At 39.8% G+C, this 26,067-nt stretch overlaps 1 protein-coding gene across 1 annotated transcript in view; it reads right to left on the bottom strand.

The window, feature by feature from the left end:
* LOC149185412 (uncharacterized) overlaps positions 1 to 26,067 on the bottom strand; it is a 116,802-nt gene that overhangs the window by 21,240 nt on the left and 69,495 nt on the right. Inside the window, exon 2 of the mRNA XM_089415652.1 lies at positions 6,689 to 6,859. Coding sequence (XP_089271778.1) covers positions 6,689 to 6,859 — 171 coding nt within the window. The remainder of the gene's footprint in view (positions 1 to 6,688; positions 6,860 to 26,067) is intronic.

Genomic DNA, 26,067 nt, shown 5'->3' with positions numbered 1-26,067 from the left:
GCTAATGTGTCAGGTTGCTGGCTAGAAAATTGTCCAAAATAGGAGAAAAATTTGTCTCCTAGCGGGTTACCCACTAACAAGTCATCAAGCTAATGTGTCAGGCTGTTGGCTAGCTAGCTGTCCAAAACATGAGAAAAAATTGTCTCCTAGCAGGTTACCCACTAACAAGTACCTCTCTGGGTACCCCATATTATCCTCCCTAGGTACACTACAATCAGCCCTGTACAACTGCCATTTGCATTTTCCGGTAATGGGCCATATTTGAAGTTTTGCATTTGATAACGCAGTGATCATTGTTAATGTTATTCCTTTCCCATATTGATACTATACTTGCTACCTTCAACAGAATGACTTTGATTTTGAAGGGAGAAATTCAACATATATAAGGTTTTCCAATTTACTATAAACATTTGAGGCGTTAGTCAAGCTAGTTGCTTGAAGAAAATTACAAAAGCTTAAATGTATTGGCTCCATTTAAATTTAGTCGAAAACTTGAACATATTAAGATTCAGGTCCTCATTAATAGGATTTTCTACATGTTGATCACCATGGTCTGATCACTACTTTGCAACCACACAACAATCATTGGTAGCCACTCTATAACACAGAACTCTAAGATAGGGAACTAGGATGTTCAAACAACTCACCAATTCCGATTTCATAAAGGAAAGATTTAGCACACAAATCTCTCAAGACCATGTTAAAAACTTAAAAGAATATCAAGGCATGTACACATCTAGAAACTGAAGAAATATCCGTCTGAAACAATGTTGTTTTCTATCACAAGTTCGATACTATTAGCAAAGGAAATTCGATGACATAAGTTGCATGTTTTCTCATTCTAACATTACAAAAGACCTATGTTGTTGGATCCAGCATAGGAAGGGTGAAGATTGGCGATTCCGCGGATCTGAACAGGATCCGGATCCAGATCCACCAAAATACAGCTTAAATACAAATGACTGCAAATTTGCAGCTTTAGGAAACGTCTCATTCTCGGACGAAACAGATCTCAAGCTAGTTTCGCAGGTTGTTGGAACCGCCAAAATGGGTTGAAGTCATTTACGAAAAGTTGATTATCGTTTTAGGTTATTTTTGTTTTAGGTTTTAACTTTTAACTTTATTAACTTGTGGTCCCTCCCCTTTGTTGGCACTCACACCGAGCAGTGTTAAATATCCCACTACTTCACACAACAACGCAGCAACTGTTAAATATTCACCTGGGCCCCTGCTTCACACAGCAACGTAGTCTTTTGAGGTTGAAACTCATGAGTCGGGAGTCATGAGGAACAATAGGATTGGAGGTTGGAACTCGTGAGTCACTGGAAGTCGTCAACAGCACACTGAGCACAGCGACAAGAAGTTGGAAGTCGCCGCCGATCAGAATTGAACAACACGACTGTGCACAGCAACAGAGCCGTCGAGGAAGTCATTGTTAGTCAGGACTAAAGCTCAGTCGTTGTCGCCAGGAACGCTCAGTGGAAGCCTTTGTTGTCGCCAGCAATGCTCAGCCGAAGTCTTTGTTGTCGCTCAGCTGACAAAGGTAAAATCGTAAATGTAAATACTAAATTGTTTTCTTGTTTTTCGTTGTTGAGGCCCGATAGTGCTATTTTTAAAAATAAATCATAATATTTACCTGTGCATTTCAACTTTCAATATTCCAAATCATATGATATTTATATTTTATAGATGATTAAATAAAATCAAAATGAATGGAGGGTTGAGATATGCGGCAATGCCTAACATGGTTATAACACTGGTGATATGGCGCCACTTGGCTGTCTTCAATAACTGTAGTTTAAGGAGGCCATGAGATGGAGCTTTAAGTAGTTTGTTGTTTATCAAATTATTGTTCTCTCCATATTGCTAATTATTCATTATATTTTGTTTGTATATATTCTCTCCATATTCTCTCCATTAGGCATTTATTGTTCTCTCCACATTGCTAATTATTCATTATATTTTGTTTGTATATATTCTCTCCATATTCTCTCCATTAGGCATTTATTGTTCTCTCCATAATATATATCTTTATAAAGTTATATTTGTCATCTCTAGCATGTATATATTATATAATAACATAAGTAGAAATGAAAGATCGTAGATTCCTAAAGATTATTTAACACATTTTTTAATTACCCTTTCCAATTTTTTATCCTTTTTATTGAATGTATTTACTATTTACTATTTTAAATGTATTTCTTTTTAAATTTTAATGTATTTTAATTTTAATGTATTTAATAAATTAATTGTGTATTTTAATTTTTAATTGTTTATTGATAATATATTATAATTTGAATTTTATATGCAGTAACCTATAGACCATTATCATTATGGAACCATCACAGCGTCAGCATAGTGAAGGGGAAATCATCAAAACAAACCCAAAATCTCTTCTATGGCAGTATGTGGAGATTATTGAAAAAAATCCCAAAGGTGGTTCGTTTAAATGGAAGTACAATGAATGCCAAGATATAAAAAATGGCTCATATACTAGAGTGAAGGCCCATCTCACTGGTCAAACTAATACAAGGGTGCAAGTATGCACCGGGCCAAAAGATGCAAATGGAAAACCTGGCCAAGGTTTGAGTCCTGGAGAAATGAAATTCTATGCATCTTTACAAGAAGCTGATAGGAAGCTTGCTAAGGGAAAACACCTTGTGCAAATCTCTACAACTAGGCCTCCACTGCTATCTAAGCCTGCTGCCACAACTAATAAAAGGCCCACTCTATGCCCTCTTGAAATGTGTTTCAATAATCAAAGTAAAGACATAGCTGATGAACATGTAGCTCGTTGCATCTATGCAAATGGGCTAGCATTCAATTTGGTGCGTTCCCCTTATTGGCAACAAATGATTAAGGCAATTAATGAAGCACCAAAAGGGTATAAAATCCCTGGATATGAAAAATTCTGCACTACTTTGTTGGCGTCAGAGAGACAATCTGTGGATAGACAACTACAGGCAATCCGGAATACATGGGGAGAAACAGGGGTGTCCATCATTTATGATGGATGAAGAGACCAAAGAAACCACCCATTAATTAATGTTGTTGCAGTATGCCCCTAAGGGGCAATGTTTTTGAAGGCCATTGATTGCAATGGAATAGAGAAAGATGCATTTTTTGTATCCGCAATTCTTATTGATGCAATAAAAGGTGTGGGGCCACATAATGTTGTCGAAGTCATTATGGACAATGCACAAGTTTGTAAAGCTGCAAGTTTGAATGTGGAGAGTCGATATGATCACATTTTTTGAACTCCATGTGCAATGCATTCATTGAACCTTATGCTTGCCAAGATTGGTGAGATCAAATGGATTAATGAAATATATGTAGCAGCAAAAGAAATCCAAATGTTTATAACCAATCATTCAATGTCTCAAGCCATATATCGAGGTTTTGCAAAGTTGGAGCTATTGAAGGAACTATTTTTTTAATCAATATTATTTCAAATTTGTATTGGAAATTCTTAATTTTAACTACAAATGATTTCTCATTTGAAATTTGACTTTTTGTCATTTTGAAACTTGTAGGTTGCCGAAACTCGTTTTGCCTCTCACACTCTTGTCATAAAAAGGCTTGTGGAGATGAGCCAAGCACTACAAGCAATGGTCATTGACCCTCTTTGGGAATCATGGAGGACTTCCACTTCTGATAGAGGGCAAAAAATCAAGTCCATCATTCTTGATGATGCATGGTGGGACAAGGTCCAATACCTTCTATGGTTCACTAAACCAATCTTGAACTTGATCAGGGCATTTGATACAAATACACCTTGCTTGGGGGAAGTTTATGAAAACATTGATAGTATGTTGGAGAGGATAAGGGAAATTATCACGACAAGTGAAAATGACCCTTATGAAACATTCTATTATGTAGTGAAGGACATAGTTACAGAAAGGTGGAACAAAATGATCACACCATTACACATTTTGGCATATTGTTAATTTTAGGTATGTTCTATGCTAGAGCAATTTATTTCAATTTTCACAGTTAGCTCAATATCTTTTCCAGTTTAGCAATCACGTCAACATTAAAGTAAACTGCAGATAGAACATAAATATAAATCGCAGAAGACAAACCAAGACAAGAGGACACAAAATGTGGCACTAGCCAGGGACAAACCCCAATGTGGGGAAACCCTTGATCAATTCTTCTTATATGTTCTTCAATAGTTCAGCAAAGAGAGAGAGAGATAGTACATTTACAACAGAAGTCAACACTTTGACTTATCTAGATAAGAGCATAGATCATCTCTAAGAAGATGATACATGAGATCAGTTGAAGACATGCTGCTTCAACTGATTCTCCAAGATGACTCCTTCACCTATCGTTGTGTTGCATATCGTTATCATGTTGTACCTCGCCATGCTACACCCATCATCACTATGTTGCATCTCATCATGCTTCATTAATCATGACTATACCCATCATTGTACTGCATTATGTGCCATTGTTGCACCATGTTGCCATACTAACCTATGTGTTGGCTGCACCTTGTTTGCTTGTTGTCCCTTGCATGCTTGTTGTCCTTAGCATGCTTGCTATCCCTAGCATGCTTTTTGTCCTTAGCATGCTTGTTGTTGCATGCTAGTTGTCCCTTGCATGCTAGCTGTACCAATACATGCTTGTCCCTTGCATGTTTCTTTCCTTCGAAAACAAATGCTCCAGTTGAAACCCAAGATAAACACTCCAACAGTTCCCAGCAGTTCTGGCTATTCCCGATAGTTCCGGCTTCTGCCCTCTGCGTCAGCTTTCCCGATTGTTCCGACAGTTCCTGGCAGTTCCAACTTCTGCCCTCTACATCAGCTTTCCCAACAGTTCCGGAAGTTCCTGATAGTTCCAGCTGTTCCAGCAGTTCCAACTTATGCCCTCTAGATTAGGGCAGCGTTATCCCTTAAGATCTCTCCTCCTACTAAAACCCAAACACAAGTAGAGAGGAAGAGATCCCAAGTGTGTTGAAATGACTTGAAGACCACCTCTATTTATACTAAAACGTTGAGCACAAGTGGGGTTTATTTAGTTGCTGGCCAACCTTGACGAATTGTCCCATAACACAAATAAATTCATATCTCCATGAATACTTATCGGAATCGGATGATCTTTAGATCAATCCTACACCTCTCGATGAGAGGGATCCAAGAAAAATATCAGCTTCCATTAATAAGTGACCACGTGAAGTTTGGCCCTAGTTGCTAATTTTAACACATATGCATTGCACCCTAAATACTATCATTCCAAAATTTTGTCTTTACCTGGTAGAACAACGCCAAACAAGGATTCTGAAGTGGTACAAGGATACAAAACAACTTTGAAGAAAATTTATAAAGATATGGGAGTTGCAACGGAATTCCGCCAAGAATTTGGAGGGTTTGTACAGTCTACGGGTAGCTTTTCAGATCCAGTAGCTATGGACGATCGAGGGCATCTTGATCCTATTACTTGGTGGGGCTTCCATGGTGGGGATAGCATTCATCTCTCTACTCTAGCCATCAGGTTGTTATTACAGATTGCTAGTTCCTCATCAGCTGAGAGGAATTGGAGTACATATGGCTTCATCCATTCAGTGAAGCGAAACAGGCTGGGAGTGGCAAAGGATGAGGATCTTGTGTATGTTCATTCCAACCTCCATCTTCTATCACATGTTGAACCAAAGTATAAAAAAGGTCCGAGCAGGATGTGGGATGTAGACCCTGAGATCTCTGACTTGAACCTGACACTAAATGCCATGACTCACCTCAACCTACTTGAGGATATTGTTCCACCACCAGTCTAGCCTACTAATGCAACTTCCTACATTCCATGACCCCCATCATCTATTCATGATGTAGAGTTGCAATATGCAGAAGATATAGATCCATTTGAGGATATGTAAATGTATTTACTATTATCATTTATGATATTATGATCCTTTTTGTTACTTTGTATGAGGGAGGATGCATCATTTCAGTGTTTCAGTCTTCATATTTATAATATATCTAATGGTTTCAGTTCTAAAAGTGTTTGATGGTTTCATGGAGTATTTGATTTTTGAACTCTAAAGTGTTTTTTTTAATTTTAAAAATATTATTATATTTTTTTTTTGTATGTGACATATCCTTGCCGTATCCGGATCCTGGATTTTCAAAAAACTAGCGGATCCGGATCCGGACCCGCATCCGTATCCGTATCCATATCCATATCCGAATCCGAATCCTGGTAACATAGCAAAAGACCATACGATAACCCTTAAAAAATAATTAAAGGCGCATTACATGAATAAATAAGAGTAAGATCATGGACAACTCAAAACAGTTTTTCACAGCATAATAAGAAACATATTGGATAGAGAAGACTTGCTGGAAATTGTTCTTCTATAGGTTTTCTACTTCAGAAAAAATTGCGATATGGTACAACTCTTTTCAGCATTAAATAAGATTGTAGCAAGAAGCTTCTTTCACATCGTTGAGAGTGAACTGGGTCAATAAGAAAACTATAAAGACAAAACAACAGGCTTTCCAGGAAAGTATTTTTGACTCTTCATCTTTATGTGGTTTAAATTCAAATCTTCTGGCTTCTAAAATTGCTCGTTATGCTTTTTATTTTCTAGAATGGTTGTCATGTGCTTTTATACAATTGAAATATAAAATGAAACTCAATTAAACAGTTACTGGAACATAATAACAAACAATTAAATTTGTAAACTCACCTGAGGAGTCTCACGAGTTAAGAAATCATTGATTGCTTGTTTAAAACTTTTATCAGGAATGTAATGACAGCTATACGTTGTCACAGGCATGTAACCACGTTGGACTTTGTGTTCTCCTTGAGCTCCAGCTTCAACCGTACTTAGATTCCATTCAATGGCTGCTTCAATTGCCTGTTACAAACTTGAACTTATGACCACATATGCAGAGCTCAGGAGAAAGATTTTAAATGTACTTGTTAAAAGCAAAGCGCTAGCATACAAAAATAAATTCAAAAACAAAAGCTTTCTGCTGATGATACCTTCTGCTGTTAGTTTCATCTTCAACTTGAAGGTTTAAAAGTTGTTTCAAAATATAAAAGAATTTTACTTTTCTCATCCAATCTCCATTCTTTGCAATAGAACTGCAGTTGTACTAAACTCCAACTCTGCTTTTTATGTCATCTTGTGTTTACCATTATGCATGCTCTTTCTGGCCACACAAGCGACTCATCAGCCGTGGTTGCTACCTAATACTGAGACTGTGTTACTAGGTTTGAATTCAAAGTTCACTCATAGTAAAGTCACTACACTTTTGGATTGTGCCAAACCTTTAAATCTTGAAGCAATCAAAATACAATCCTTGGACAGCCAAATGTAACCACCATTCCTCCTTGTAAACCCCTTTAAGGGGCCTTCTTCATTCAAAGATTCTTCAAGGAAGACATTGAAATTTTTTGTAAAAGGAGATTCTTTTTGGGTTTGCTCCCAGGCCAATTGTAACTTTTATGTAATTGTTTCTAATTTCCAACGTTTTAGAGCATAGCATTTGCCCCTTTTCTTAAAAGAGGGCTTACTGTAAGTTTTTCTCACTAAATCTTTCATCCCTCATTATATAAGAGGGATCTATTTTGCAACTCCTTTTTAACTTGTAACTATTTGGAAGAGAGCATTTGATCCCTTTGAGGGACTCTTGTTGTAAGCTCTCTCTCCAAAACTCTTCTTCAAAATCCCTTTCCCAAAGGGATCCATTGTAAGATCACATCTCTACATCCTTCATTCTATAAGTGGGATCTAATAAGGAAATTATTTTTCTTGGGAGTTAGGGGAATTTTTCCCCTAAGCATCCCTCCTTCACCCATTTGGGGAAATCTGTTAATTTTGGTATATTCTATGCTTAAGAGCAATTTACTTCAATTTCTTAATTAGCCCAATATCAATATCCAGTTTAGCTATCACATCAGTGTAATAGTAAAATGCAGATAGAACATAAACATAAATAGTAGAAGACAAGCCAAGACAAGATGACACAAGATGTGGCATCAACGAGAGACAAACCCCAATGTGGAGAAACCCTTGATCAATTCTTCTTATATTCTTCAATAATTCAGCAGAGAGATATAGATAGTACAAATATACAAAACTGATATTTTATGACAGCAGTAGAAAAACCTTGACCAGAGAAGTCAATGCTGGTCAAACTGGACAAAATCTTCCTCTGAAGATCATTCATACGGCACCAACAAGATCATTAAACTGAGCCAAACATGGTCAAAGCTTGATCCAATATATCTCCCAGAATGCTATCGTCTTCTTGTTGTTACTGCTTCAGAAGTTAGAGCATCAATCTTCAGTCCTCATCCTTCACACAATCAACAATAGTATTGATGCTGTCATCATGATGACTGGTTAGGGCACCAAATTGTAACAGTCATCAAAACAGCCTTTAATCTCAGCAGTATTACCTCACAAGACATCTCCTACGTTATGCTATTGATCTGGCCATATATAAGCCCTCAAACACCCATACACAATCCTTGACTGTGGTGTTATGGCCTGCGGCCTAACCAATGTTTTAAAACTCCGAGTCGGACTCCAACCCGGCCGAGGGTTGACTCCGACTCCGACTCGGTATCGACTCGGTCGACTCGATTTCAATGACTAAGTCGTTGTAAAAAATACATTAAATATTTTTTTTTAATAAAAAAACATAATTTTAAAGATTTTCATTCATGTTTCCAAACACACAGCATTAGAATATAGATAGAAGACAACATATGATCAAAGTAGGCTCATGAATATATCCATTATATCAAAATGGCACCCAGTGCACTATCCAATACATACATGATCATGAATTGTGATATAGAGATCAAAACAAAAACACATAACCAAGGAGGCTAGAAATGGCCTCTACAACAAAAGTAAATTGTGAACAGTACTACTAGCTACTGCCAGAGGAGCCAAGATCATGTGGATCAATCTCTGGATCATCATTAGAGTCAGACAGGGGACCCCATGACTCCTCCTCAACATCATCTCCAACTGCAACTGTAGAAGTGGTAGCACTAGCAGACTGTGCAGCAGATGCAAGCTGAGATGGATGAGATATACGCTTCTGTCATGGCTGAGTAGAGGAAGCGCCTGCGACTGGAGGACTTGCTAGCTGTGACGCTGAGGCTGGTACAAGTTGATCAGGATTTGCATTCAACTAAACATTATGTTCGAGTGATGCTATCTTCTGTAATTCATAATCCATATCCTCATAATCCATAAACTCTGTTGGATGACTCTCCACTACCCAATCTGATGTTGGATCAATGTCTTCCAACACAGTGGGATCTGAATAAGGTCTTTTGTTCAACAATTGGTTGCGCCTGAGCCGAAGTTTGTATTGGACATAGACTAGATCATTTAACCGTTTTTTATCCAAATGGTTTCTCTTCTTTGTGTGAATCCTCTCAAAGACAAACCAATTGCGCTCACACCCAGTAGCACTGCAAGTTTGACTCAAAATACGAATTGCAAACTTCTGCAATTCAGGACAATGGCTACCAAAAGCCTCCCACCATTGTGCTGCAAAAAACATAGGAGTGTAATGAGTTAGCTCAACAAAATTACAGATTATATCCAGCTTTCAAATTAGAAACGATTTAACAAAATAAGTATTAAGAATTTGAAAAATGAAATTTTTGTTTACCTGGCTCATCTGCTTCCCTTGCAATCTTTGCTAGGTTCTTCCCAAAGGTACCTGAGGCATTGGTGAAGGTTGTGACCTGTCGGTGTATCTCCAGCTGATCACACTCCAATGGGATCATGCGATCAATGCAGTCAATCAGTCCATCTCTAACCTCCCCCCTCAAAGCTCCTGTCGCCTTAGCTTTATAATGATACCGTGGGTTCAAAAAATACCCAACTACATGTATAGGGTGATGGAGTTGATTGTTCCATCTTTCATCAATGATTGCCCAAATGGGCCCATACTTGGCCACTTTATTCTTGTATGCCCTCTTTATTTGCTCCTTTGCTTGATCCATAGCCTCATAAATGAAGCCCATAGCCAATCTTTCCCCATCCACCAACCGCAACACCTTAACCAGTGGCTCAGCAAGCTTCACAATCTCTGCTACCTTTCTCCAAAATATTTCTTCATTAACTTTCTTTTTCAATTCTTTGCCTTTCAGTTTGTGAGACCACTGGCTTAGATTCCATTCTTCACTGGAAAAAAACTTTTGCAAGTTTCTATGTTGTGAAAGCATAGATTGCAATGTCAAAAAATGAGTAGCAAATCTAGTGATGGCAGGCCTAATAATATCCCTACCCCCTGTGTGTTTCCTCATGAGGCTCAAAATCCATGAATGATTGTCGATAAATTTTGTTATGCTTTTGGCATGATCTACAGTGTTTTTGACCCAATATAATTTGCCATATCCTCAAGCATGAGGTCTATGCAATGTGCAGCACATGGGGTCCAAAAGATGGTCTTGTGTTTTTCCTCTAACGGTTTACCAACAAGAACATAGTTAGAGGCATTATCTGTGATGACTTGAACAACATTAGCCACCCCCACCTCCTCAACAACCTCATCCAATAGTTGAAACAACAATTGCCCATCTTTTACCTTATCAGATGCATCAACTGATTTTAGAAACATGGTTCCCAGTGGGCAGAAGATAAGAAAGTTTATGATGGTACAGTGTCTTTGATCAGTCCATCCATCTGACATGATGGTACATCCTGTTCTTGCCCATGAGTCCTTGAAATATTTCAAATAGTCATTAATGGATAAAATTTCTTTCTGCAAACGATACCCCCTTAGAGGAATTTAGACTTCTGTGATCCATAATATTGTAAGATAATCTTCGGCAAAATCACATAACGAATCTTTTGTCGACGCGTTTCGAACCAACCAGTGTGGTTCATCGTCAGGACAAGTTGAAGAACCAATCTAGCTTAGCGTGAATAAATAGAGTGTGCAGAGATCCCAACGGCTACATTTCTAACAGCTAATTTGACCAAGATACCCTGGTCAAACTACTAAAAAATTATTCAATTAATATTTCTCTAAAAAGCTAAATATAGGTAAATATTTGGTAAATTTAAAATAATTAGGTAAATATTTGGTAAATTCAAAATAATTAGGTGTATTACTCTTATTACGTACATATTTTAATTAAGATGGTTATTGTATCCCCTAATATATATCATATTTAATTATTATTCCAATGTAAAGGAAATCAAACCCTATTTTTCTACTAGATAGTTGTGTGATGATTAATTCATGGTCTTTGGTAAGTTAGATCTATATCATATTTAATAATTTTAATTAGATTGGTCCATTAAATCAATCAATTATATAAGTAAATAACAGTCTAATAAATAATCTAAATCTTCTATTATTATTCTTAGAGAATTAGCTATATTAGGTGAAAATTATAACTAATATTATGGTAAATCATAATTACCTAATAATAATTATCCCAAGGTAAACTATTATTACTAATAATTTAAGGTCGATAGTTTATTATTAAAACTAATGTTATTGGAACCTAAAGGTTAAAACAATATTTATTCAAAAAGATTTTTATTCCAAATTTATTAAGGTCATTATTATCTATTATAAGTTAGGTCTATATCATATTTAATATTTAAATAGATTGGTCCAATAGATTAAAAGTTTATTACATAATCTAAATCTTCTTGATAGATCTAAACAATTTGTTCAACTATTATTCCTAGAGTTTTATTATATTAGGTAAATATTAGGTAAATCATAATCTAAAATCTATTCTTACTTATAATCCAAGGTTGATGTGTTTATTACTAAACTAATATTATGGTATCTTTAAACCTACAGGTTAAACCACTATTTATTAAAAAGAATATTTATTCCAAATTTTTATTAAGGATAACCATGTCAATATTATTAATTATTGATATTTATAAGGTTTAAAACGCGTTAATAGGAATTCGTTTAAGGGAAACTTAATTTTAAGGTTAACCTAGAGATACTTAAATAGTATAATACTAATATGCCCCATAGATACAATAATAGCCCGAAACAAACTCAACCGTTCCAAAATAATAGGATAAAACTGACAAAAGAAAAATAAAGGAGGGGGAAGACATAAACCCTAAGACCTAACAAAAGGAAATGAGAAGGCTAAGAAGACAAGGCTGGGACCCAGCAACTGCTAATCTTCCAGCCATCATCCCTATTAAGGTTGACCGGCCTTTTTTCGATCTCCAGGGCCTCCCTAAATTTGCGATGGTGAAAGTGCACAATTTTGGCAATGACTTGAGCCTCCTCTATACACACATGATGCATAGTCTTTCCCGCATGCTCAGCCAGGGCCGAGGACTTGGTCCTTCCATGTCTTAAGTCAGCCGAATGCTCGCTAATCCGTTGATTAATAGAGCGACCAGTCTCACCAATATAAGGGGTCCCACAGGAACAGGGAATGACATAGACGCCCTTCATGTCCTTAGGGTCAATCGGGTCTTTCACTGACCTGAGGGAACCACGGATAGTATTGAGAGGTCTAAAGGTCGCGGCCACATCGTACTTCCTCAGAATCCTTGCAATCCTGTCCGTGGTTCCTTGGATGTACGGAAGGTTCACACCCATAATATGATCCTTGGGAACCTTATGAGAAGAAGGCTCCTTCTTAGCCTTGAGGAAGGCTTTTTGACCGAGGCGTCTATCATAACCATTCTTCTCAAAGACTTCTAGGAGGTGAGCCTTCTCCTTTTCCAGGCTCTCCTCATCCGAAATTCTAACAGCACGGGTGGCAAGCGTGCTAAGAACACCTAACTTTTGAGCAGGGAAATGGTGGGAAGAAGCATGCAAGTATTGCTCAGTATGCGTCTTCTTCCTATACACCTGATGAGAAAAGGAACCATCCACCTTTTTAGAGATGAGAACATCCAAGAACGGAAGACAACCATTCTCTTCTTTTTCCATCGTGAATTTTATGGCGGCGGATTGGTTATTAAGGTGACAGAAGAAGCGATCGAGCTCATCAGGACCATGAGACCAGACAACACCAGTGTCATCAACGAATCTTCTCCAAAGCTTTGGTAAGAGACGAGAGGAGGCCAAAGCCTTCGACTCAAAATCCTCCATGAAGAGATTCGCGACAACAGGGGACAAGGGGGAGCCCATGGCAACTCCGCAAGTCTGCTCATAGAATTCTCCCTCATAGAATTCTCCCTTAGCTCATGCATAGTAGGGCCTTTGAAGCCTTTTCCAGTAGCATGTATGGCATCAAACATAGGCTCATAATATGGTGAACGAGAAGCATTGAAGGGAATATCAGCATCATACCACCATCTAGCTATGTAATCACAAGAAGTCACCCTCAATTCTTTCTTCCAATGGTCATCTAAAGTGGGTTGCATTTGACTTCTACTAGCTTGTGGACCATGTGCATCTGATGGAGAGGAGGGAGTGAAATAACTTTTGATATTCATATCACCCTTTTTCATTCTACCCTTTTCCTTTTCTTGAATAGACTCAAAAGAGGGAGGAACATATCGGAAGGGGTTGGATGCATCAGTACAAGAGATAGAGGAAAAACCCTCAAAATCAAAATGGGGGTTTGTAGCCAGCATTTTTTGTATATTCCTCTTCCTCCCAATTTCAGCCTCTAACTCTTTTTGCCTAGCCTTATCTTCTTTAAACTTCTCAAAGCTAGCTAACAAATCCTTCCTAATCTCCCCAATTTCTGGTGAGGTACATGGAGTAATTTGGCCTCTAATCCTCGCCAAGTGTTGTTTCAGCCTATTAATGCCCCCAGGACCTTCCTTAATTTTCCTATGGCAAAGTTTGCAATGCATTTGACCATCAACCATTTCAACATATGCCCAAGCAGCATCTTTCACTCTAGGTGCCATTTTTTGACTTGGAAATGAAAGCAAAAAATCTGAAAATGAAAACAAAACAAAAAACATTGATTCAATGTTCATTTCTTTCACAAAAAACACTCTTTAAGATTTCAAGATTTGCACATAAAATTTAATAAGCAAAAACAGATTTCTACAAGTGAAAAAAATACATCCAGGCACAAACTGCCTCCTCAAGCTTGCTCCAAGAAACCAACTCCTCAATGCTGCTCCAAATGGCTGCCCAAGAAGCTCCTCACTCCAGCTATAATGCTTGCCCAAAACTCCTCACTGCTACTCCAAAAACAAACTCAACAACTCCTCACAAACTCTCACTGAATTCTCAATCAAATGCTCCTCAACAAAAAATAAATTGCTTTGGAGTCCTCCACACTTAACATTTAAAAAAAAATTGCAACTTTTATGGGTTGTTGGGCCGCTATACGCAACCCGACCGAGTTAATACGGACTCGTCCAAGCCGGCCAGGTTAATACCGAGCCAACTGAGTTGTTATACAACTTGGCCAGCTCGGTATTAACCCAGTCAGCCGAACTGTTTCCTAGGTCGGGCCAGTGTTGGGAGGTCTGGCTCGAACCAACTCGGCCGAGTTGGTTCCGAGCCAGCGTTTTTTAAAAACAGTGGGCCTAACACACAGTCTTCTTGTAGCTTCTAGGCAGCATAAACCTTATTCATTGTCCCTCCAATGATACCCCAACAGATCTGATCCTGAGCTCCTCTATCTCGGCCTCCTTTCAGCCTTTCAGTCTCCCTAAAATAGCTTCAGAACATCCTTATTTCACCCACGCGGAATGCTCCTTCTTGTTGCGGCTAGGGCATACTCTTGTTGCGGTTTAAGGCCTCCCTCTTGCTATGGTTTAGGTTCTCCTTAGCTGCAGATGCAAGCCTTCCTTTTGCTGCGCATTAGGCCTCCTTTATTGCAGCTAGATCTCCCTTGATAGCGGCTAGATGTCTCCCTTGACTTCGGCTAGATGTCTCCATTAACTGCGGCTAGGGCTCTCCCTTTGACTGTAGGAATTTACAACGTAAGTTCCTTAGAAAGAATACCAAAAGGACACCGCTCACAACCAGATCACAAATCAATACACCAGTATTTTTGACGTGGTTAAAACCCTCAAAGAGGGAAACAGTCCACGGCCTGTCCCAACGTGGGTACTACAGGCAATTTATTAATCAAAGAATGAAAATTTACATAAGCTTCTCTCATGCACGGATTACCCGAACAATGACCCTCCATGCGCTTTAAATAGAACTCATGGACCAATCGGGTGTCAAGCCACGGATCAAGTGTCGGTAATACCGAGGAGAGAATGAACCGTCGGATCACTACATATCGTGACCGTCGGATTGTAAGTTACAAATATGTACAACGGTAAAGAAACACACTTTACCTAACTCTATACCTAACTCTATACTAGACCAAGTTGAACTTAACTATTTCCTATGTGTCGGAATATCCTAACATCCCCCCTTAAGAACAACTTGGCATAGGATTGAAGGATTTACAAATATGACACAATAGGAGAAGGAAGGAGGCACTAGAGCCTATCCCCCCTTAGTGACAACTTCCTGAACTCCAAGAATATATCGAATTTTAGTGAACTTCGCCTCTGTGAGAGCCTTTGTGAAGATGTCTGCAACCTGATCATCTGTTGAACAATATTGCACTTCAAGAACATGGTCATGAATGAGCTTTCTGATGAAGTGCATGTGTATTTCAATGTGTTTGCTGCGCTGATGCTGGACTGGATCTTTGCATAGCTGAATGGCACTTTGATTATCACACCAAAGTGTGGTTGGATGTTGCTGCTCAAAGCCAAACTCTGATAGGATCTGACGAAGCCACAAGGCTTCCTTACTAGCTTCCACGGCACCACGATACTCTGCTTCTGCTGACGAAAGAGAAATGGCAGCCTGTTTCTTACAAGCCCATGTAATAGGTCCTGAACCAAGAGTGAAGACATAACCGGCAGTAGACTTCCGATCATCAGGGTCACCAGCCCAATCAGAATCAGTGAAACCAACTAACAGAGGAGCTGCTTTGGCACTGTAATGAATCCCAAACTGTACTGTACCTCGAACATAACGAAGTATTCTTTTAGCTGCTTTCCAATGACTTTCACGGGGGTTTTGCATAAAACGAGCAACAAGGCCAACAGCAAAGGAAAGATCAGGACGAGTATGGGTTAAATACAAGAGTTTTCCTACAAGTTGACGGTATAAGGTAGCATCAACTTCAGGAGAAGTACAAGAGACTGAAAGTTTGACTCCAGACTGAAAGGGAGAAGGGGCTGGCTTACAGTCTTCCATGTGAAAATGACGAAGAATATCACAAGCATACTTGGACTGGGAAAGGAAAATACCCTCCTTGGATTGCAAGACTTGAAGACCGAGAAAATAGTGTAAGTGTCCTAAGTCTGTCATTTCAAATTTCTTTTTAAGGCTGGACTTCACATGGTTTATAAGGTTGGGATCACTACCAGTAAGAATAAGATCATCAACATAAAGAACAAGGATGATAAGAGAGTTGCCCACTTTCTTGGTGTAGACAGTATTGTCAGAATGACACCTAGAAAAGCCAGATTCTAAAAGAAAGCTATCCATTTTGGCATACCAAGCCCGAGGAGCTTGCTTGAGGCCATAAAGGGATTTCTTAAGTCGACAAACAAGGCTGGAGTCTGTTTGTATGAAGCCAATGGGTTGTTCCATATAGATTTCTTCCTGCAAGTCCCCATGCAAGAAGGCAGATTTAACATCCATCTGATGGACTTCCCATTTTAAAGAGGCAGCAAGGGAAAGAACAAGGCGGATAGAGTTCATTTTGGCAACAGGGGAGAAGGTTTCAGTGTAGTCAATGCCTTCAACCTGTGAAAAGCCCTTAGCAACGAGACGAGCTTTATGTTTATCAACTTTCCCATCTGGTCCATACTTGGTTCTGTAAACCCATTTACATCTAACAAGTTTGCGTCCCTTTGGTAGAGGAACAAGATCCCATGTATCATTTGTCATCAATGAATGATATTCTTCATTCATAGCTGCTTCCCAATGTGGATGGCCTGAAGCTTCTGCAAAAGTGTCAGGATCATGATTTACTGGAGCTTGAGCCAGTAAAGAAGAGGCTCTTTCAAACTGAGAACGTGTACGTCGCTGATCTGTAGGATCACCGGCAAGATCACCTGCTGCATCCCGAGTAGCACGGACCCATCTTGGAAGTTGAGGATCCTGAGAAGGTGGGGGAGGATTATCATCCTCGCTTTCATCATCTGAAGAAGAAATGTTTTCAAAAGTAGAAGAGATAGGAAGAGGTGGCACATCCGCCGGACTAGGCTCGCAGGCCGATTTATTTTCATCAAATTTTACATCTCTTCTAATGATAACATTTTTGGACTTAAATGGAATAAGTCTATAACCTTTTACATCTTCAGAATATCCAACAAAAGTACATTTCTCACTCTTAGGTTCTAAAGCTTTATGCTTTTCATCTGGAATATGGGCCCATGCTTCACTTCCAAACACACGAAAGTGACTTACATCTGGTTTAATGGAACTCCAAGCTTCTTCTGGAGTGATATTCTCTAGAACCTTAGTAGGAGTGCGATTGATTATATAATTTGCACAATTAATTGCTTCGGCCCAAAAACTAAGACTGAGTCCTTTAGATTGCAGCATACAATTAGCCATTTCCTTTAAGGTGCGATTTTTCCTTTCAGCTACACCATTTTGTTGTGGAGTGTATGGAACAGTATGTTGCATTTGAATTCCATTTTCGGTGCAAAAGTTGATGAATGTGTTTTTAACATATTCTCCACCATTATCAGTTCTTAGCTTAAGAATTTGATGTCCAGATTGTTTTTCAACAAAGGCTTTGAAGGCCAAAAATGTGTTAAATACTTCGCTCTTGAGTTTTAAGAAGTATACCCAAGTGCGTCTGGAGAAATCATCAATGAAAGTTAAGAAGTACTTGCAGCCAGAGAATGAAGCAACAGGAAGAGGACCACATAAATCACTGTGCACAAGCTGTAAAGGGGCTGAGGCGTGCCAAGAGGCACGTTTGTCAAAACTGTCCCGATGATGTTTTCCGAGTACACATCCGGAACAAACACCATCTCTGCAAGATACCATAGGAAGACCTGTCACCATATTTTCTTTACATAGATGCTGAAGGGAGCGATAGTTTAAGTGACCAAATCGCTCATGCCAAAGTTTGCTCACTTCATCATTATGAGCAACAAATACTGAGGGAAGATTTGATGACCCAAAGTTGTGAAACTTATACAACCTTGTGGAATCATCAGCAAGACCAGTAGCTAGAATCTGTTTAGGATCTTTTAGATCCTTGATTACAACATCATGAGGTGAAAATTCAACAATTTTACCTTCACCTGAATGAGTTATCTGATACACAGATAGAAGGTTGCAGGATAAGGTTGGAACACATAATACATCATTAAACTGACCATTGTCTAGATGAACAGTTCCAGTCCCTACAACATTAAGAGATCTATCATCACCAACATATATATTTTTGGTGTTACAATCATTTAAAGAAGAAAACATGGCTTGGTTTTTGGCCATGTGATAAGAGGCTCCAGAATCAATGAGCCACTCATGAGAATGAGAAGAAGAAGAAGATACATTTAATGCATAACCAGACTGAGATGATTGACAACGACATGCAGAAAGTGCCATTCCGGAAGTTGAAGTTGAAGTAGGCTCCACATGGATGTTATGTTTCTTCATTGCGGCTTCCAAGGCTTCCATCTTCTTAAAGCATTTAGATTCTAAGTGGCCATCTCGATTACAAAAGTTACAATGTCTATCAGTCTTCTTCCATTTGTTTTTATTGGTCTTATCATTTTGCTGAAATGATCTTTCATTTTGAGGCTGAGTTGGTTTAGGACCATTCTTTTGAGGATATGACTTCTTAGGATTCTTTGAATTTGGTTGCTGCTGGGCGGCTAACGCTTTCGTGGAAGAGTTTCCAAGATTAAGAAGACCAAGGTGTAAGAGTTTTTCTTGTTCTCTTATTAAGGAATCACAAAAGGAGTCAAAGGAAGGGGCCTTGTAGTCTTTTCCTTGACAAATGAAAGCTTCCCTTGTAGAATGGAAAGTGGAAACAAATACAGAGTAGGCTGGTCCCAACTTAGTAAGGATGGAATAAATAAGGTTACCATCTTCTTTCTTAACTTTAACACCTTCCAAGAGATATCTAAGGGTCTTGAATTTGGACAAGAAATCTTCAATGCAAGAAAAATTATTAGGATCCAAAGTAAGCAACTCATTTTCAAGTTGATGGGCTCTAATTTCATTTTTAATCCCAAAAACTTTAGCGAGTTTTTCTAATGCTTCATGAGGAGTCTCAAGTTCTGCAATGTGGAATCTAAGATCAGGAGAAATAGACATCCCTATCAAACCACGTGCTTGATCTTGTCTATTTTCCCATTTTGCAGCCTTGTCTTCATCTTTTGGTTTTTTCTCTTGGTCTGTGGCTATTCTGAAGAGACCTTTACTTCTAAGTAAATCTTCCATGTAGGCTACCCATTGGAAGTAGTTAGTGCTGTCAAGAATGACTTGGCATGGACTTTCCATTTTTTAAAAAAACTGAAGCTGAAGATGCTGAAAGTAAGTGTTCCAATGGATAGATCTCGAAAAAATAGGCGGTTTAAAAAAAAACGGCTCTGAAAAAGGCTTCCGGATGAAGAAGTTATGGCTTTTTGAAAAAAAATTGTTGACGTTGCCGGCAAAGTGCGCGAATGTGCGGGAATGAAAAAATCCGCCCTCACAAAATGGAGACTTGAACCCAAGACCTCTACTCTCTTAAAATAGCTTTGAACCAATTGATCTATACAAAAAATTTGAGAGAGAGAGGGGGGGGCCTTGGTTTGCGTGCTTGCCTTGAGAAAGCTCTTTTTCCCTACAAAACACAAAACGCAAAACCCAACACGAATATGCAAAGAAAAACGAACCTTGCGGCCCGAAGTTAGCTTTAGCCAAAAAACTAGAAATTTTTAAAAAAAATCTCAAAGTTAGCTTTAGCTGAAAAACTAAATATTTTTCTCGATGTTTCTGATTTTCCGAGATCACACTAAGGTGCAGGGAAAAGAGCATACGCATGAGAAAAATCCTTCCTTTCTGTTTCTGATTTGCCCAGATCGCACAGAGTCGCAGGGCAAAGAGCATACGCAGAAATGAAAGGTATAGATCCGGTTAAAAAAAAAAGGCTAAATAAACCGAAACCAAAATAAGCAGAGAGAAAATAACAGTGAACTGCAAAAACACTGTATACCTCCCGATCTGAAAAATGACGCAGCTAGGGCTACCGGAAACCTTTTCGCGTGAAACGAAAGGGGTTCCTCACTGGAACAGATGCTCCAAACGCAACAGAGCAATCCTCTCAGCCCGAAAGCAGTCAGAAACAGCAGATCTAGGAAACGACAGCCGCATGCAGTTCTACCGGCTTCAGATTTGGATCACCAACGGACGCGGCCCTCAAATAGCTCTGATACCATGTAGGAATTTACAGGGTAAGTTCCTCAGAAAGAATACCAAAAGGACACCGCTCACAACCAGATCACAGATCAATACACCAGTATTTTTGACGTGGTTAAAACCCTCAAAGAGGGAAACAGTCCATGGCCTGTCCCAACGTGGGTACTACAGGGAATTTATTAATCAAAGAATGAAAATTTACATAAGCTTCTCTCATGCACGGATTACCCGAACAATGACCCTCCATGCGCTTTAAATAGAACTCATGGACCAATTGGGTGTCAAGCCACGGATCAAGTGTCGGTAATACCGAGGAGAGAATGAACCGTCGGATCACTACATATCGTGACCGTCGGATTGTAAGTTACAAATATGTACAACGGTAAAGAAACACACTTTACCTAACTCTATACTAGACCAAGTTGAACTTAACTATTTCCTATGTGTCGGAATATCCTAACATTGACTGTGGCTAAGTCTCCTCTTCACCTGCGGCTAGGGCTTTCTTCATGACTAGATGACCTTAGATGACTGCATCTAGGGCTCTCTTAGATGACCCTTTCCACTATGTCCTCCTTGTGAGAGGACAAACCTAAACGAGTGGAGAGGAGAGATCAAGAGTAATGTGTGTGTCAAATGAATTGAGGCCTCCTCTATTTAAATGCAACGTTGAGATTGAGCTGGGGGTTATTTGGTTGCTGGCCGACCTTGACAAATTGTCAAATAATATAAATAAATTTATATCTCCATAAATACATGTCGGAATCGGATGATCTTTATATCATTCCTACACCTCTTGAAGAGAGGAATCCAAGAAAAATATCAGCTGCCATAAATAAGGTGAGTTACATGGAATTTGGCCCTAGTTGCCAATTTTAATACTTCCTCTCAACTGAGGAGAACTCCATGTACTAATCCATTTATCAGTCGGTACTATCTTTGTCATCAATGCACTGCTCTGCTCTACTGAACTATGAAGAAGAAGAAGAGATCAAGAATATATCATACCATTCTCTACTAAGCTGAAGTCAGTCCCATATAAGGAAAGTGTCTCATACCACTCTTATTGATCTGAAATCAGTTCCAAATAAAGAGAGTGTCTCATACCACTCTTACTAACCCGAAGTCAGTTCCAATTGATCCCAAATCAATATCGGTCATCCTAGCATAGGGAGTACGGTAGTACACGATGCATCCATCGATAGTACTATGGTCCCTATTCTCATTTCCCTATTCACTGGCTAGATGAGAGTTACTTCCCATGAGTCCCGGACTACATGGGTAGGATGTCTCAGTAGGAGAATGATGAACCACTCATCCTGCCTACATGTTGCCATGGGGTGCCCCAGGGGAAGGCTGAACCACTCACCCTGTACACAATAGATCACTAGTGGAAGGCTAGACCACTCACGCTATGATTGTGTCTCAACAGGAGAAGGATGAACCACTCATATGTTGATTTGGGGTAGCATCGGATGTGCTTGAGCCACGAAAATTGGTGGAGAGACTAAGGCACATGAGATCTCCAATACCTAGAAAGGGTTTGGGTAGATTCTAAACAGTTTAGGAGATATTAAAATAATTAATATTTCTAATGGAGTCCGTAAGTCTAAACTTAGGGAAAATAAAATATTAATGTGAATTAATATAAAACTGTGTTAGAATGGTCCAAAAGTCATGGATCAAGCCAGATCTAATCTTAGCCATTGATTAGGGACTTAATCCTGGTCGTTGATTTGTCAACGAGAAAAGTATAAGAGGAGGCTTGAGGATCACTTGGAGAACACAGCGAGTTGATCATGATTTCGATTTTCTGGAGCTGGGTTTGCTAAGGAAGTCGAAACAGTGATCAAAGTTGCAGCTGAGGGGCAATGAATACAGAAGCAGAGAGGCAAAGATAGCACCAAGAGGATCAATGTAGTAGCCGAGAGTGAGGGACGTAGAACCAACCAGGGTTCACGCAGAGCCAGCAAGGAGTTGTGCAATGCCTCAGAGGGCTAGCGTGGGTGACGAAAAGGGCTAGAGGGCTGACCCAGTGCCTCCAAAGGCTGACGTAGGCCAAGCCAAAGTGACACTAGGAAAACGGTGGGCCAAAAAGGGCTAACGCTGTCCCCGGAGGCTGACGCTGGGGTTTCGTGGAGTAGATTGGAGCTGTGAAGCTGCCAGAGTGATTATCCGGGGTTTCAGCTAGAACATCTATCTCCGACTGAGAGGTACTACTACCGAGATTTTTTCTCTGTTTTGTGAGCCGGTTTTGGCACCCAGATTGTATTCTGAAACTACTTAATAAATCAAACGCTCAGATAGCTACACCGGTTTTCCCGCATTGGGTTTTCCACTGGCATTGGTCCAAAAACAATGGTGTCACTTGTGTGCTTGTTTTGTTTCCTTCAATTGATAATTTGTAATGTGTTGAGCATGTACTTGTATTTATTTCTAGTATTTACATGGTAAATAACTTGTTAATTAACAGAACAAGTAGGTAGGAATAAATCAGTAAAGTACATTAAGGGTTTCTAACAGTTAGACTTAGAAATTCCAACGTCATCCTGCCTACATAGCAAACCACTAGAGGAAGGTTGAACCACTCACCCTATGGTTGCTCATTGCTCCAAGAAGTACCCCATACCCCTCAGAGCTCCCAGAGCTCAATATTCATATCATACAAGAATCTCATAAGAGGGTCTATTCACGACTCTTAGTCGTTCTTAGAAAGTCAAGAATTTGACCTTTCCCAGGGGCTTCGTCTGAATGTCGCCGACCTGCTCATTAGTCCCAATGTGATGGAGCCTTATTGCTCCTCGTTGTACCATATCTCGGATAAAGTGGTACCTGACGTCTATGTGCTTGGAGTGATCATGACATACGGGATTCTTTGATAATCGGATCCCACTCTGGTTGTCACAGAGGATCACGGTGGTATCCAGCACATGTCCAAACAACTCACTAAAGAGCTTCCCCAACCAGGTAGTTTCACACGAGGTCATACTCGCAACTATGTATCCGGCCTCAGCGTGTTCAAAGCGACCGACTTCTGCTTCCTGCTCATCCAAGATATCGAAGCAGAACCCAAAGAGAAACAACACTCAGAGGTGCTTTTGCGGTCCACGATACTCCTGTCCAATCAGTATCAGAATAACCATTTAGCCTTACATCTCTAGCAGTGTATCTCAGTCCATGAGTGATTGTGCCCCAAAGATATCTCAAAAGATTCTTGGCACCAATCAAATGTAAGTGATGAGGCTCAACCATATATTGGCTCAATGTGTTAACTACAAAACATATATTCAGACAGGAATTCACCAAGAACATCAATGCTCCTATGAGTTGAGGATACTCAGAAGCATTACCCAATTCAGGTCCGACAGCACTACTGCATAACTTCTTAAAGTTAAGCTCCATCGGGGTAGTCACAGGCTTGCAGTCCACCATCCCAAATCTTTCCAATATCTTCACAACATAATTTCCTTCAAATAGGAAAATTTCTCCTGGCTTTTGCCGGACCTCCAAACCTAGGAAGTAGTGCATCAGTCCTGGGTCCTTCATTTCAAATTCGGAATCCAACTCCCTCTTACGTTTGTGAATGAGAGGGTCTGCACCAGTGTTGCACGAAGCGCCCCCCCCGGATCGAAGCTCCGAAGCGCGCCCCGTACGGAAGCGCCTAGGAAGCGCCGTACGAAGCGCGCTTCGGAATTTTGGAAGCGCGCTTCGTGAAATTTTTAGCGCTTCCTGGAATTTCCGAAGCGCCGGCTCCGAAGCGCGCTTCGTACGGCGCTTCGGGCCGCCGAAGCGTGGCGCTTCGGAGCAGGAAGCGTGCGCTTCACGCACGCTTCCGTACGCTTCGGCGGAAAGGGGCGCGCCCAAGGGAGAAAAACACATTTTTTTTAATTTTTTTTTTAAGTTATGTTCACTCAACCTTAAGGGGGTGGGTTAGGGTGAGGTTAGAGTGAGGTTAAGGTGAGGAATGAAAAGAATAAAGCCCCCATTCATTCCTCATTTTCTCACTTTGAGTTTATGAGAGTTGGAGAAGAGAAGAGAGGAGAGGAGAAGAGAAGAGAGGAAAGGAGAGGAGAAGAGAGGAGAGCTTGGAGGAGTGAAGAAGGAGGAGCTAGGAGAAGGAGGAGGAGCTTGGAGCAAGAGCTTGGAGGACTTCATCTACAAGAGCTAAAGAGGTAAGTTCAAACCCCAAACTCCCTTGTTTTTTTGAAAAAAAAATTGTATTTTTCTCCTCCCTCTCCTACTCTATCCCATTGTTTCTACTTGCTCCTTTATTTACAGGTTGCCGTTGTCCACCACCTATATCCATATTCCAAGATGGTGTTCATTTGGCTTCTATGTATCATTCCACTCTTGGTTTTAATGATGGCAAGGGTGAGGAATAGAAGGGAAGAAACAAAAGAGGACATTGGTGATGGTCCTAATAGTAGTGACCCAATGTATGATGAGGAGGAAGGGTTTGAAGAGGAAGGGGATGAACTTGAAGGGGACACTGAAACACAAGATGGGAAAGCTACATCAACACCCTTGTGGAACTATGTGACCAAACTTGATGGGGGAAAGGGTGGTGGATCTTACAAATTTGTGTGCCCTCATGGTTGTCATGGAGGAAAACCATATTGTGGTTCATATACCCGTCTGAGGAGGCATCTTTGTGGGGTGCTGGACAGTGATGAAAAAAAGGGTTCTGTGGGGGTACAAATTTGCCCAAACATTTCAACTGAAGAAAGAAGAAAATACATCCAAATAGAGATGGCTGCACAACAAAAAAACAAGAAACAAAAAACTCATTCTGAATCAAGTGCAACCTCTAAATTTGGTAGTTGCTCATCTCCTCATGGTACTTCTGCAAGCTCTGGAGGTAGAAGAACAATAGGGGATTTCCTTAATGTCGCTGGGAGGGATGATGTGGATGGAAAGATAGCCCGTTTTCTTTGTGCTTGCGGTGTACCATTCAATGTGCTTCGCTCTCCCTATTGGCATGAAATGGTAAAGGCCATCAATGAAGCCCCAAAAGGATACAACGCCCCCAACTATGAGAAAGCTAGAACAGTGTTATTAGAAAGAGAAAAAGCTAAGGTTCAAAGAGCTTTGACACGTTTTACAAATGAGTGGGTAGATTCTGGGGTATCCATTGTATCAGATGGGTGGACAAATATTAGAAACCAACATTTGATAAATGTTCTTGGTGTTTCTTCTAGTGGTGCAGTATTTATTGCATGTCATGACTCCTCCTCCATCACTGCATCTGCACAAAACATTGCAGATCTACTATTGAAATCAATCAGAGATGTTGGTCCGAATAATGTGGTTCAAGTGATCACAGATAAAGCAGCAAATTGTAATGCAGCAGGAAAAATTATTGAGCGTACTCATCCACACATCTTTTGGTCTGGGTGCCTGGTTCACACATTGAACCTTTTGATGCATGATATTGTGAAACACAAAGAATGTGGGTGGATTGCTGAGGTTTACAGGAAAGGGAAGCAGCTCATTAAATTCATCACAGGGCATACAAGGGTAAACTACTTCTATGGCACTTACTCCAAGTTGCAATTGCTTAAAATTGCAAAGACAAGATTTGCTAGTTATTACCTCACCTTTAGGCGGCTAGTGAAGGTGAGACAAGCTTTAACTAATCTGGTGTGTGCTGAAACATGGGATGAAATTAACACTGACATAGATGGTGCTAATGCAGTCAAGGACACTGTTCTTGACAGTTACTTTTGGGGAC

This window comes from Pinus tabuliformis, chromosome 3_2 (assembly GCF_031772625.1).
Source record: "Pinus tabuliformis cultivar Carrire ecotype Pingquan chromosome 3_2, CPIR1, whole genome shotgun sequence".
NCBI classification, from domain to species: domain Eukaryota; kingdom Viridiplantae; phylum Streptophyta; class Pinopsida; order Pinales; family Pinaceae; genus Pinus; species Pinus tabuliformis.
Note: the sequence above shows the minus strand (reverse complement) of the source record. Positions and strands in the feature narration are given on the sequence as shown.